Below are 12,234 nucleotides of genomic sequence, written 5' to 3'. Positions count from 1 at the left end.
AAGTGCAACCTGTTTCACTGCTGACACTTCACTAGTATCACCAGCCTGGAGCTGCTTTCAGCCTTCATGGATTCAAGGAGCTGCTGGAGGTCAGGGTCCATGTTGATCTGACATCATCACACATGCTATTGTAGCCATCATGACAGTAAAGCTCCTCTACTGGTCTATGGAGGCCATCTGAGTGCAGCACATTCACCTCTGACCTCGTGTCTGCGCTGCAAAATGAGCCCGTCATGTGATTGGCTGATACTACAAGTGGCAGGTTATTTAAGCTGAGATGAACTCAGTTCTTATCCTTCTGTGACTGTCGGCTCAGCACCAGCTTCACTTCCTCTTCAAATGAACTTTTAATACACACACACACACACACACACACGAATAAATACCCAGAGCAGGATGTTTGAACCCACTGAACCTTTATTGATGTTTTGGAACCCAAATGACAGTAAAACTCAACGATCAATGAGATCAATCAGTATTCACACAAACAGCTTTCAGATGCTTTTATTGATCCAAAGAGAAAGAAAAACGGAAAGAGGGCGGGCTCCTCGGTAGACGAGTCCACGACGCCTCCCGCTCAGACGATGCTTACCTTCAACACCTGCGAGGGCCCATCGATAAACCAATCAATCATCAATAATCTATGTACAGGGGTAACAGCTGATTCAATCACTGTAACACCAGAGTTACCAAAAATACTTTAATGTATAAATTAGGTCATGTACAGGTTCACTGAGGCAGCCGCACGGCCGCGAGTCCAAATACAAAAATGTATTCAAGTACAGACGCAGAGGACGAGTCCCTGCAGCTAAAAACCGCCGCCACCTCACAACGCCGCCGCCTCCTCACCTGCCTCCGTCTTCACTTCAGGAGGCTCCCCGCTCTCATTCTGCACCTCCTGTTTCACTGAGGTGGCGGCGGCAGCAGCAGCGGCAGCAACAGCACAGGAAGTGACCTCCTCCTGCTTTTCTTCCGTCTTCACGAAGGCGCCCAGCGGGTGGTCGGTCAGCAGCTTACTGGGCGACGGCGTGACGTCGACATACGACGATGTCTGAGGAGACAAATGAGAGCGGCGCAAAGAAAAACAATTGAGTTTATACCAGAGAAGAAGAAAGAGGAGGAAGGAGGAGGTGAAGGAGGAGGTGAGACTTACGTTCTTATAATCCTCGAAGCAGGAGGGGTGGAAGTTCTGTGGAGGGAAAACAAACAGCTGGTCACTCGCTTTGTTCTTATTGGTCATCTTACTGATTAGAAGTGGATGGGTGGAGCCTCGGCACACCTTGTCATCGACCTTGACGGCGTTCTTCAGGAACCAGTCCTCCTCCTCCTCCACCCAGTACGTCTCAAAGGGCTCCTGACAGATCTCACAGCTCTGCAGGGAGGAAGGAAGCATTTTTATTGGGCGAGCCTGTGATGTCACCGACAAGCAGGTTGGCCGTCGATTGGCCGTCCGCCGTACTCACCTCTCCCACCTGGTCCTTGGTGGCTCTCACGATCTGGAACTCCTTCTCCTTGGCAGCCGCCTGGCTCTTCTGCACCTCCTCCTCGTTCTCCTTCTCGAAGAACTGGCTCTTGGCGCGCTCCTCCAGGTCGGCGATCTCCTCGAACTCGATCCAGTCCTGCACGACAAACGTATCGTTACATCAGAGCGCTCCACAGGGAGCTAGGCGCCGCGCCCCATGAGGCGTGTTCGTTCTCACCGTGAGGCTGTAGTACCAGCGGCGGTGCGTGACCTTCTTGCTCGCCACTTTGCCGGCGTGGTTCTGCCTGAAGTGCCAGTCCAGGTGGTCAGCGTACATGTCGGTCTGGGCGGCGGTGAAGCGCATGCTGCACAGGCAGCACTGGTTCCCTGAGTACAGCTTCGTCACCACGCTCTCGTAGCGCCTGCGAGAGGGGCGGGGCAAAGTGAGTCACAGCAGAACAAAGTAACCTCGACGATGAGGACAGGCAAATACTCACTGTTTCATATCGTCGATGCTGAAGCTGGTGAGGTCCAGCACGTCGTCCTCGCCCTCGCCCTCACCCTCCACCTCCACCTCCTGCTCCTCCTCTTCCTCCTCCTCTGGTGGCGGTGCCGGCGGAGGTACAGAAGACGATTCTGGAAAAAAAAACAAACACATCAAACTTGACTGAAGAAGAAGGTTAAAGGCGACAGAGGGAGGGGCTTCACTGACCGCTGCTGGAGGCGGGCGCGGCGTCGGGCTGCGAGGGTTTGATGATGCCGGTGGAGAGGAGCTTGGACAGCAGGTCGTTCACGTCCACCTGACCGAAGTGGTTCTCCGGAGGGACAACCTGCGGATCTACGCAAATACCAACAACCAGTCACGATTTCTGACCTTAAACTCGAGAGCGTTAAAGCTGACCGACACAAACGCCACGCAAACTTACTCTGCTGTCCGAAAGGCACGGCGGTCTGAGGTAGGAAGGGCTGGGCCATGGCTCCCATCACGCTCACCTGAAAACAGCACAGGTACAAACACTCAGATCATTCCCCAGGAACTCGCCCTGCTCAACAACGTGGCCTCTGCACCAATCAGAGCCACCAGCTCAGAGGATCAACTGCACATCTTCCTGCCATTTCTGCACCTCACTCCTGACACGTTCACTTGTTTGCTCAGCAGCGTCTGCTGCCACCTTCTGGCAGTAGTGGGGCTAATTTAATGATAAATGTCCTGAACCGGCGCAACAGCACGCTCTGTAGCATTAACTCCGCCCTCTGCACAGCCTGATACCTTTAAATGTAGTTGTTTTTTTTTTAAAATTCTCTTTAAAAAAAGAAAAACAATTAAAAAGGAAAATTAATCATCACAGAGGTCAAAGGTCCAGAAACTTGTGACCATGCAGAACAGTAACACTTGCAGTCCATCTGTGCTGCATGCTGCATGCCTGCTGGGCCTACCCGATTGGCTGTTTTATATGGAAGAACTCCATTCGCTCCAACTGACCTGGAGTAGTTGCAGAAGTTAGCAACATAGGCTGGCTGTGCCTCAGCGATAGATGTAGGTTTTAAAGTTTCATTGTTTCTAAATAAAACTCAGGTGCATGTATCGCATGAGGAGACTCAGGCACTGCGATTATACAGGATTAGCATGCTAGCATGCTGTTAGCAGGCCAATAACGGCTCTTTTAGCTGCGTCTCCATGTATCACATCAACTCTGACTTAACTGATGCCTAAGTGTTTGGTTGCCCCAAACTACAGTCACAGCTGCTCAGCTGTGGGTGGAGCTCCAGTTGCTCTGAATTTGACACTGGACTGAACTGAGGCAGCTCTGATTGAAACCTGTCTGAAACTACCTCTGTTCTTATTGGTCTAGATCCTGTGATGTCCTGTGCGTTGCTTACCGGCTGCTGTAAGCCAACAGCGGGTGCCCCGGGGTTGTAGAAGGGGGCGGGTCCTGGCTGACTGAACGGCTGCACATGGAAGTTTCCGGCTTGCTGCATGTTCTGTTGCGCCGGGAACGCCGCTGGTGCTGCAGGGAACTGAGGATTGATGGGGTCCGGGAAACGCTGGGGGGGCATGGCGAAGTTCTGCTGGGGGGCCATGGGGGTTTCGTACATGGGCGGGCCCATCTGTCTCATGAGGGGCTGCAGGTTGTGTTGGGGTTCGAAGCGCAGGTGGCCCTGCCCGGGGAAGTGCTCGAAGTGCGGGGGGCCTCCCTGATGTGGCACGTCATACCGGGGGCCCGGTTGGCCCGGCCCCTCGAAGTGTCCAGGGCCATCAAACCTCGTGGGGCCCTCGAAGCGTGCTGGCCGCTGCTGGAAGCCCATGGGGGCGGATCCAGGGCCGGGACCCATGTTGTTTAAGTGACGTGGTGCTTCGAAGCGCTGCAGCGGGCCCTCTGAGTGGCCGGGTGCCGGCACCTCAAATCGTGTCTGTAGTGCGACAGGAGCCCCGAACCTGCCGGGCCCCTGAGGGGGCCCCTCAAACCGCCCTATTCGTTCTCCGCCTCTCATCGGGCCATGACTGATGTGTCCGGGACCGTCCACCCTCTCCGCCATTGTGTGATGAGTTGGTCCGGCACCCTCGAACCTGCTGGGGGCTGGGTGGTGAGGCCCCTCACACTGCAGTGAGTCATCGAACCGCCCAGGGCCACCGCCGCCTTCATACCATCCTGGGGCGTGAGGCCTAGAAGAGCCCATATGACCGGGGCCATTGTAGCGTGCAGGGGGGTGTCCCCCGTCGTGAGGTGGTGTGTGTCCGGGTGACCCGCCGTGCTGTCGGACCGAAGATTGCGGCCCTCCACGGGGGAGTGGCGCCTTCAGGATGGATTTGGTTGAAGCATGAGGCGGCGGGGCATCAAGGGGCCCGTCGTCCGAGTGCTCGCTGTTTGGGCTCTCAAAGCGCGCTATCGGGCTCATGTCAGCAGAGTCTTTCTGTAACGGTGATAGCCGTTCGCGCTCGAAGCGTGTCGCCGTGGCGTCCAGGCCAGCTGGGCTCGGGGAGTTCCTGTGGACCACTGTGCCCGAAGGAGGGGGCACCTCCGGCCTGCGGGCGTCAGCAGGTGGGCCGTACCGCCGTGGGACATTGTAGCTGCTCTTTTGCTCCTCGCGGTCGTTATAATGCTGCCGCTCTGTCAGTGGCGAGGTCCACTCTCTCTCATCTGGAAACCACAGAAGAAGAAATGCTGTGAACGCTGCCGCTTCCTGTCAGCTGATAAATTACAGTTTGAGCTTCATCTGTCTGAATGTGAGGGTGACACTACAGAACTGCAGAGGTGGCCGACTACGACTCCCACAATGCCTTGAAAGGCTGGCGGTGAGAGGGAGTGTCTAATTAGCGGTTAGCTGATGATGTAATCGGGGCTCCTGACTGAATGTGTAGGACTCGTTAGAAATGTCTAACCCTGCTGAAGTATCCCTGATCGACACCCTGACACCCCGCCGCTCCAGAACCTGACCTCTGACCTCTCTGTGGATAAAGATGACAGATAACAGGTAACCTTCACGCCACTTGAACACGTGAACGCAGCGCAGCATGGTGGCGGCGTGCACTCACTTGTCTCTCTGTGGTCGGGTCTCTTCGTGAAGCGAAGACCTGGCTTCAGCGCTGGAAACTCTTTGCCGTGGTTGTACTCCTCAACCATGGGGGCGAGCGGCGCCCGATGCTCCTCGCACTCTTTGCTCCGCCTCTCACCTGAAAAGGGCAGCAGATGTGTTTTTGTTTAAGTAATAAAGCTCTTTTCTCTGGCTAATTTATTGATCATGTGACGCTCACCTGGCCTGTCTCGCGGGCCTCGGTTGTATTTATGTGGCGGCGGATGTCCGCCGCTCTGACCGCCACCCATCTTCTCGCTGTGCCCTGGTTTGTCGGTGATCTCGGGAGTCTCCTCCCCCTCCCACTCCTCTCCGGCAGGTCGGTGATTGACCTGAGTCTTCCTCAGCTTCGACTTGTGCTCGTAGTATGACAGCTCCGCCGGGTCCATGCCTTCGTGGGGGCGGGGCTGAGATGAGGGAGTGCTCAGCAGTGGCGGCTGCTTCTTGACGGGGAAGTCTGATTCGTCCCAGCTGTCTTTGCGCAGCTGGATCTCCTCCTGATACTGGTACAGCTGTTTGATCTGGTGAGCCATATTGAGGAACTCCTCGCGGGAGATCTCGCCACTCTCCATGCGCTTGCTCGCCTGCAGACATGTCATAGTCACATGATATTTAGTGACATGGTAACCCCCCCCACTGATCATAACAAGTGAAAACCAGTGAAACAGCTTTATCCTGCATGTGAGCGGGTCAGTGAACGTACCCTCCTCAGCAGGTCCTTCTTGGAGGCGGAGTTCAGGACATCGGGGATCTGCAGGTTGGCGTCGACGCTGAGCCGGTGCTTCGGGGTTCGGGGGGTGCTGGGGCGGTTTGGCGTGCTGTACGGTTTGTGTCTCTGAGGCGTGGGCTTGGCGTGCACGTCGCCCGACAGCTTCATGCTGAGGAGGAAAACGATTTACGTTTTTTAAAGTTTTAAAACTTTTGAATAATATTTCTGATGCGTTTGATGAACTCACTGTTTACTCTCCTCCCAGCCGCTCCTCCAGCGGTGAGGGGCGTCCTTCATCTCCTTGCAGCCTCCGTCGTGGCTGCGTGGCGAGTGAGAGTCTCTGGTCTCGGAGTGGCGTTCCTCCCCGGGTCTCTTGGACCTTCTGCTCTCAGATTGGCTTTTGGGGGTGGGACGGTCCTCCCGACCGGGCTTGCTGTGCAGCAGGTCGAGCCTCCGTGGTTTTCCAGCTTTGTGCAAAGGTGATGGCGAGGACGAGCTGCTGCGGGCTCTGCCCTTTGGCGAGCGTCTGTCCTTCCTCTTTGGGGAGCCGGCGGGGGATCGCGACCTAGACCGCGAGCGAGTGCGCTTCCTTGCATGCGTTCTGGCGTTGCCAGCGGTCTTATCAGCAGCCTTGTCACGCTCGTGTTTGGCGACCGAACCATTCACCAGTTTGCCTTTGAACCTCTGAGGCTCCGCCCCCCGTGCAGCATCCTCCCGCTCCTCATCACCACATCGCTTCTTCTCCTTCTGCTCACCGTCCTTGCCCTCGCCCACCTTGTCCTGCGTGCGTTTCCTCAGCCGCGGGTCTTTCTTCGTGCCGCTCTGAAGCGCTGCCTCCGCTGCTTTGGTTTTACTCGGCCCACTCTTCGCCATTGGAGACGGCGATTTGGATTTGGGTTTCTCCTGTGGAGCGTCTTTCTTCTGCATCCTGGCTTTCTCCAGAGCGAGAGTGTGACTTCCTGTGGTGGGTGGAGTCTCTCTTTTTGTTGTGGCAGGCTGGTCTTTAGGTAGGGGGCCAGTGGGCGGGCGGTTCAGCCGGGGGTCTCTGACGGACGACTTTGAATCGCTCTGAGGGGGTACCCAGGGTCGGACCACGGGAGCGGGTTGGCTGATGAGCTTGGGCGCCGGGCTCATTGCTGATGAAGTGGAGATCGCCGTCGCTGCTGGTAATGTGAAGCCGCTGACCTGTAACCATGTGACAGAGCTGCCTGTTAAATATGTGCAAGTTTCTACACAACAAACCTGACAGCAGATAAACTCCGCTTTAAGGTGTCGCGGATAAATACAGGAAAGTAAAACCAGTACAAAACAAAAACAACAAGTCCTAACACACGGGAAAAGACCCGAGGAAACAGCGTTAACGACAAAAACCCTGAAAACCATAAATGTCACACCCGAGCCTCGACTCTCACGGCCCTGGGACCGCTGCTCTAAACCTTCGGACAAGTGACAGGTGAGCTTTGAGCCAAAACAAAAGATTTAAGACTCTGCTGCTTCTTCCTGTCGTTTTTACCCTTTAAATGGGAACTAGCAGCGTCCCAGTTCAGATCAAACTGGTTTGTAGTTTGATCTGAACTGGAGCTGAAGGCTTTAACACATTCGGGGTGTTTCAGGGTTTTTAAAGCAGTGAATGGCCATGACAGCGCTCAGATAATGTTCTGGTTTTAGCTTAAGTCTGAACCCCTGGATTGTGATGCGGACACGTGATTGGCTAACAGTGATGTTACAGCCCCAGGTGGTCGTACCAGCTGAGCTTTGGTCTGCTCCAGCTCCAGTTCGATCTTCTTCTGCTGGAGCTCCAGGAGCTGCTTCTGTTTGGCCAGCAGCTGCTGCCGGATTAGCTGCTCCTGTGTCAGGCTGGACTGACTGATGGCGGCAGGGACCGGCTGAGGGGCAGGTGGGGCCGTGGGCGGTGGCTGGGCCGGGGTTGGCCTGGGAGAGGATGAAGACTCCTCAGGCTGAAAGACGGAGAGAAAGATAACTTCGGTTTAGAACTCAAGTTCAGCTCCACAAAATCCCATCGCTCAATGTGGATGATGCTGTGTGTGGTCAGAGACCAGGGAGGGTCACTGGGGTCCAACCCTGGAGCCTGACCCGGACACAGGTAAGGAGCACGTGGATGTGACACTTGACCCGGTCATATTTATGGAAAACCTCTTTAAAAACATTTCCAGTGATCAAACTAACCAAACCTGCATGCAGCCACCTGACAGTGGTTAACACTGGTTTGAACCAGTTTATCAGGTTCACTCTGCATGGATGTCCTGACAGGTTAACCCAGTCTGACACCAGTCAACAGTTTAATAAAAGCATGACGTCTGCTCACTTTAGTTGGTTAAAAATTGTCAAATTCTGTCATTTGAGCCAAACAAACCAATTTCTGCTCCCAGCTTCATTTTTCTACTTTATCTGACGTGAGCTCGACAGCAGATCTGAAAGCAGCTTCACAACGTAACCAAGCACAACCGAAACCTCAGATCAGGCACAAAAACTCAACGCTCATAAGAGCAAAAGTAAAAAAACAAAATAGTAAGTATTAAACACAGAGTTCTGCCGGGTCTCCTTTATTCTCCTCAGCACATCTTTATTTGAAGATATTACAGCAGAAAAACTAAAAACAAAAACCTCCCACGCTGAAGCTCTCTGGACCTTTTAAAGACTCTTAATAGGAAACATTGTTTGTGGTAGTTACTGTAACAATAACTTATTTACATGTGAACAATCCTCAGGGGTGTACCTGCACGTTTCACTACATCTTCTTTATCGACATTTCAAGGGCACACAGACACATTTATTGAGAAGCCCGACGAGGACCTCAGGAACAAACCTCTGCGCCGGGGCGACCTCGGGCTGCCCGAGGCTCACGCCCCCGCTCGTACACACCTGTTTGAGGAACTTGGGGTTGACGTGGATGCTGGAGTTGGGGGTGGGCGGCGGCAGCTTGATGGGCCACGCTGGGTCCACAGAGTTGACCTTCACGTCAAGCGCGTACAGCTTCTTGGGCGGGAACACGTCGTCCCAGGTGGAGCGCAGCTTGAACAGGGACTTTCTAGTGTTTTCGTCCACCTACAAACAGAGGACAGCGCTTGGTCCACAGCCACCAACAAAAAGCAGACATCACACTGTGCACAGCTGTTAGTCCACTTCAAAACATCAGCTAAAGTCCTAAAGCCTCCCTCCAGCTTTCATTAGCAGTACGTTACGCAGTAAGACAGGAGCAGAGTGCAGGAGACTACACAGAAGAAAGCAAGCAACAGGACAAACAGGAGGGAGTGCGAGGGCTGCTAACATGTCACTGCTTAAATCTTAACAAGGCCAAACGGCAGCAAAGAGAACTGTACCTTTTCAAAGACACATATAAATGAAGGGATTAGGTTTTTAGCAAACACTGCAAGGTATTCTCCTCCAACATTCTTCACTATGGAATCCACTAAGTACAAAACTGGAAGCTTCTCGCTGGGTGGGGCCTGGAGCAATAAGAGAACTCGACAAGTTTAGAAAACAAACAGGGGTTAAAAGCAACATTTCAGAATAAAAGCTCACAGTACACCTGCCCCGCCCCTCAGCACCCAAAAACGTGGAAAAAGTTCAAAAGGTCAAGAACTGCAGGAAAACATCTCAGTCCCAGTCAGTCCGTGCGCTGCTGCGTCTTCACAGGAGAAAAAGGAAAAGTCATCTTCCCGAGTCCACTCAGCGTCTGCAGAGTTACAAAATGAGTCCGTGGCGCCGCCAGGCTTCAGTCCAGGAGCCGTTTACCTCCAAAGAGCGTTTGTAACCTTCCACCGCTCTTTGTACGTTTACCCAGAAGGCTCGTCTTCGAGGTGACTCCACCCCCAGTGAGCTTTATTCCCCCTCACACCTCCACTTTGACCCCCGACATCTTTAATCCCCCCCCCCCCTCCCTCAGTGTGTGCAGTAAATGAAACCAGAGTCATGCCAAGAAATTACACTGGGAAATAAAAAATGACAAAAAGCACATTTCACATTTTTTATTATAAACATTTTAACCATTCAAATCACATTTTTCAAGAATTCAAGATTCACTCGAGAATTAAATCAAGTGTCATGGACCAGAAGCTGAGTGTAACGTGATGGCGGGCGGAGGGGGTGTTGAAGACGCCCCGTTAATCAATGACCCGACACTGATAACACACAACAGATCAGACTGAAACCATTCAGAGACACTGATGTGGTCTGAGCTCAGCAGGACTACAGATGGTCAAAATCCACCAAAAACTCGAGCCGCTAATCCTCAGTCAGATCAATGTGACGAGCTTCACGCTGATTGAAAGCTCAAGTGCTGCAGAGGGAAGTTTGACTGTTTACCAAAGCTTTGTTCAACACGTGCACACCTCAGACTTCTAAAGGAGAACTGTGACACCATCAGCACAGCAGTTATTTATTCATCAGCGGGCGACACTTCAACACGTCAGGCACTTCTATGAAATCTGTCCTTGGTTTAAAGTCAAACTGCTGAACCTGATGTGAGGAGTTTAGGCCAATTCAAGGTTTTTACTGTTTCTTTATTTAACAAAGTTTAGACCACTTCAGAGCATTAGCCTGAGACCAGCAGGGCACAAACTGAGACATCACCCGGAGTTCAGTAGAGCTACTGTCCGACTGAGGCCAGAAATAACAGCGCGGTGATTTCCCCTGTTCAGGAAAGTGACTCAGATTTACTTCCCCAGCTCTATGTGGCCTCATCCTTTGTGTTAATAACCCAGAGAAACAAGACTTTCAAAAAACATCCATTTTGTGAATTTAGTATTTTTTAATTTTAAGAAATAATCATCAGCCTGAACTTTAATCTAGGTTTTAAAGCAGCCTCGTGCAGATTTCGGCCCTTCCCACGTGTCAGAAAGTATTCTGTCGCTGCAGTTGTTTAAATAAAGTTGGTTTAAACAAACTACCATGGCAACAAGCTGAACCAAAGTTAACGTCCCGCTAAAGTGCCGCCTTCTTTTCTACTCACGTCTACTGACGTTTACTCCACATTAAAGAGGAAAACGCAGAGCGAACGGTAAAGACGGACTGATTTAAGGTGGGCTGATTTAAGGTGGATTTCAACTCCAGACCACATCGAGTACCTACAGCGAGTCTGCAGAGAAATGGCGTGCTGCTGAGTACAATAAAGAATAAATGGTCGGTTGACTTTAATACACACAGTTGTTCAAGAGTTGGCTGAATGCGGAGCTAGCAGAACAAACAGCTGGATGTTTTCAGAGACCGTTACCGCGGCCGACCTCGTCGCCATGTTCGGCTAGCAGCTAACTACATACATCGACAGCAAACATCTCAGTGTGAAAGTATTCTATATTCATAAAAACCTTGCTTATTTGTGCTTCAATAATTTCCACGATATCCTTGGCGAAGTTGATGTTTTCCTCGGCCAGGATGGTCAGCATGTTGATGTGCGGCTTGCTGTTAAACGTCAGGTCTTCGAGGGAGGACTGGTACTCCCGGCAGGCGTCTTCCCTCGCCGCGCTGTCGTCCATCTTTGAGCTGAGACACTCGGCCAAACCTAAGCGAGTCTTACCGAAACCATAACCACTGATCAGCAGGCAGTCCATGAACTCATACGGCTAACTGTTCGTCCCGGACTTGTTGAGAAATCACGCCGGTTCGGGGGTATATTTCAGCCGTCTTCTGTCGCAGTTCAGTGCCCTTTCAACGACCACAAGAAAATGGCGACTGTAACTGAAGGAAGTCTACGTCACGTTGAGGTTTTTATAACAGTCGTGATGTCAGTGCAGTGTCATTGGCTGGTTTCAGCCCGCCTTAACCTGGGTTTTCTTTGCGATTAGTTGGGGGAAATAACGGCCACACAAATGAGCCAATCAGAGTGGAGTACCGTCAATCCCGATTACATAACGAAAAATGATTGCAACAGCTCTTACTCAACGACCAGGCCGCAGCACTACTCGCAAATAAACACGTTACTCATTAGAAACTATGTTCGCATATCGTAACACCAATAAATAAATATATATAGATATGTATATTTAAAAACTAAATTTAATCAATTCAAACAATTTTAATTCTACATTTTGATCGAACTGTGTCTTTGTAAAAGTCTTAAAAAGTGTGTGCCATCCCTCATAAACATGGGAACTACGTACAGACAAGTACATCAGGAGAAAACAGAGTTTACACAATTATAACAAACTTATAAGTCAACGTCACCAGTTTGAACTGGGAGCAGCTCTGTGTGTAATGCCTGCAGGAACAGACAGGTTATTTGTTATATGCAGACGCAGCACTGGTTCATCTCTGCAGTTAGGAATCATTCAAGCATGAAAAAGTCACCTAAGAGTTAAGAGGCGTAACCAACACCAAAGAGCTACCTCATCAGGCCAGAACGTGTGTTTCACCCAGACGTCCTGTAAGTTTCAATGAGGCGTTGAGAACACATGAAAAGGGAAAGGCTGAGCTGAGGGTTCCCAACTCTCTGAATGCTACTCATGGCCATTGTTCAGCGCTCATGACAGTT

General features: G+C 51.8%; 1 protein-coding gene across 2 annotated transcripts; it reads right to left on the bottom strand.

Annotated features, from left to right (window-relative positions):
* Nucleotides 1-399: 399 nt before the first annotated feature.
* Nucleotides 400-11,435, bottom strand: pcf11 (PCF11 cleavage and polyadenylation factor subunit). 2 transcript variants are annotated; one of them, XM_080867882.1, is made up of 18 exons: nucleotides 11,072-11,435; nucleotides 9,086-9,211; nucleotides 8,628-8,810; nucleotides 7,490-7,702; nucleotides 5,992-6,929; nucleotides 5,739-5,913; nucleotides 5,217-5,619; nucleotides 4,998-5,135; nucleotides 4,845-4,910; nucleotides 3,344-4,602; nucleotides 2,389-2,455; nucleotides 2,175-2,300; nucleotides 1,960-2,098; nucleotides 1,701-1,884; nucleotides 1,464-1,619; nucleotides 1,280-1,372; nucleotides 1,154-1,189; nucleotides 400-1,051 (listed from the first exon to the last, which is right to left on the bottom strand). In XM_080867882.1, exons 1-18 carry the CDS (start codon nucleotides 11,312-11,314, stop codon nucleotides 827-829), a joined length of 4,770 nt encoding a protein of 1,589 aa, XP_080724008.1. In that variant the 5' UTR covers nucleotides 11,315-11,435; the 3' UTR covers nucleotides 400-826. The 2 variants fall into 2 exon arrangements, with proteins under 2 accessions (XP_080724008.1, XP_080724009.1); XM_080867883.1 differs by lacking the exon at nucleotides 4,845-4,910 and having other exon boundaries at nucleotides 11,072-11,434.
* Between the last annotated feature and the right edge of the window lie 799 nt (nucleotides 11,436-12,234).

The sequence above is a fragment of the Rhamphochromis sp. 'chilingali' genome (genome assembly GCF_963969265.1).
Source record: "Rhamphochromis sp. 'chilingali' genome assembly, chromosome: 19".
In the NCBI taxonomy this organism is placed as follows: Eukaryota; Metazoa; Chordata; class Actinopteri; order Cichliformes; family Cichlidae; genus Rhamphochromis; species Rhamphochromis sp. 'chilingali'.
This window is presented reverse-complemented; position numbering and strand designations above follow the sequence as displayed.

Excerpts from the sequence above, each read along its gene's own strand:
- pcf11 (XM_080867882.1), bottom strand. The coding sequence starts at position 11,314 with ATGGACTGCCTGCTGATCAGTGGTTATGGTTTCGGTAAGACTCGCTTA. Across the intron at positions 5,914-5,991 it reads GGCTGGGAGGAGAGTAAACA|CATGAAGCTGTCGGGCGACG; the intron begins GTGAGTTCATCA and ends TTTCCTCCTCAG. Across the intron at positions 5,136-5,216 it reads AGGCCCGCGAGACAGGCCAG|GTGAGAGGCGGAGCAAAGAG; the intron begins GTGAGCGTCACA and ends TGCCCTTTTCAG.